At 59.0% G+C, this 505-nt stretch overlaps 1 protein-coding gene across 1 annotated transcript in view; it reads right to left on the bottom strand.

Moving 5' to 3' along the window:
* The window catches only part of POLRMT (polymerase (RNA) mitochondrial (DNA directed)), a gene marked incomplete at its 5' end in the record, with an annotated part of 16,706 nt that overhangs the window by 1,512 nt on the left and 14,689 nt on the right, over window positions 1-505 (bottom strand). The window contains one exon of the mRNA XM_010136493.1: window positions 321-403. Coding sequence (XP_010134795.1) covers window positions 321-403 — 83 coding nt within the window. The remainder of the gene's footprint in view (window positions 1-320; window positions 404-505) is intronic.

Genomic DNA, 505 nt, shown 5'->3' with positions numbered 1-505 from the left:
TGGGGCTGCTGCAGCAGGGGCTGAGGCATCTGCAGACCCTGCCTGGGATGAGGTCGGTCTGGACCTGAGGGGAGCTGAGGGCCGCACACTGTGTGTCTTCACTGTTCCTTACTGCCTCACTCACCATGGGGAACCCAAGGCACAGACATCATGGCCCACCCCAGGACCACCGAGGGATTCGAACACCAAAGCCCAGTCAAGAAGGAAGCACATCTACCTTCCCAGGCACATGACAAGCACAGAGTGTCTGGGCACAACCGCCCTGGGAGAGGGAGCTGGAGCGGGTAGGAAGGAGCGTGGAGGGGGTGGACGAGGAATACCTGCAGTACTTCTCCAGCATGAACTCGGACAGATCCTGCAGGATTTTCTCGCTGTGCAGAGCCACGAACTGCTGCCGACAGATCTGATCCAGGGAGCAACGGTGAGTCGTGGGTTAACAGGCAAATCCCCTCCTTCCCCTCAGAGCTTCTCAGCCACAACATGTGATAGGTGAGGGGCAGGGAAA

The sequence above is a fragment of the Buceros rhinoceros genome, unplaced genomic scaffold (genome assembly GCF_000710305.1).
Source record: "Buceros rhinoceros silvestris isolate BGI_N320 unplaced genomic scaffold, ASM71030v1 scaffold27185, whole genome shotgun sequence".
Lineage (NCBI taxonomy): Eukaryota > Metazoa > Chordata > Aves > Bucerotiformes > Bucerotidae > Buceros > Buceros rhinoceros.
Note: the sequence above shows the minus strand (reverse complement) of the source record. Positions and strands in the feature narration are given on the sequence as shown.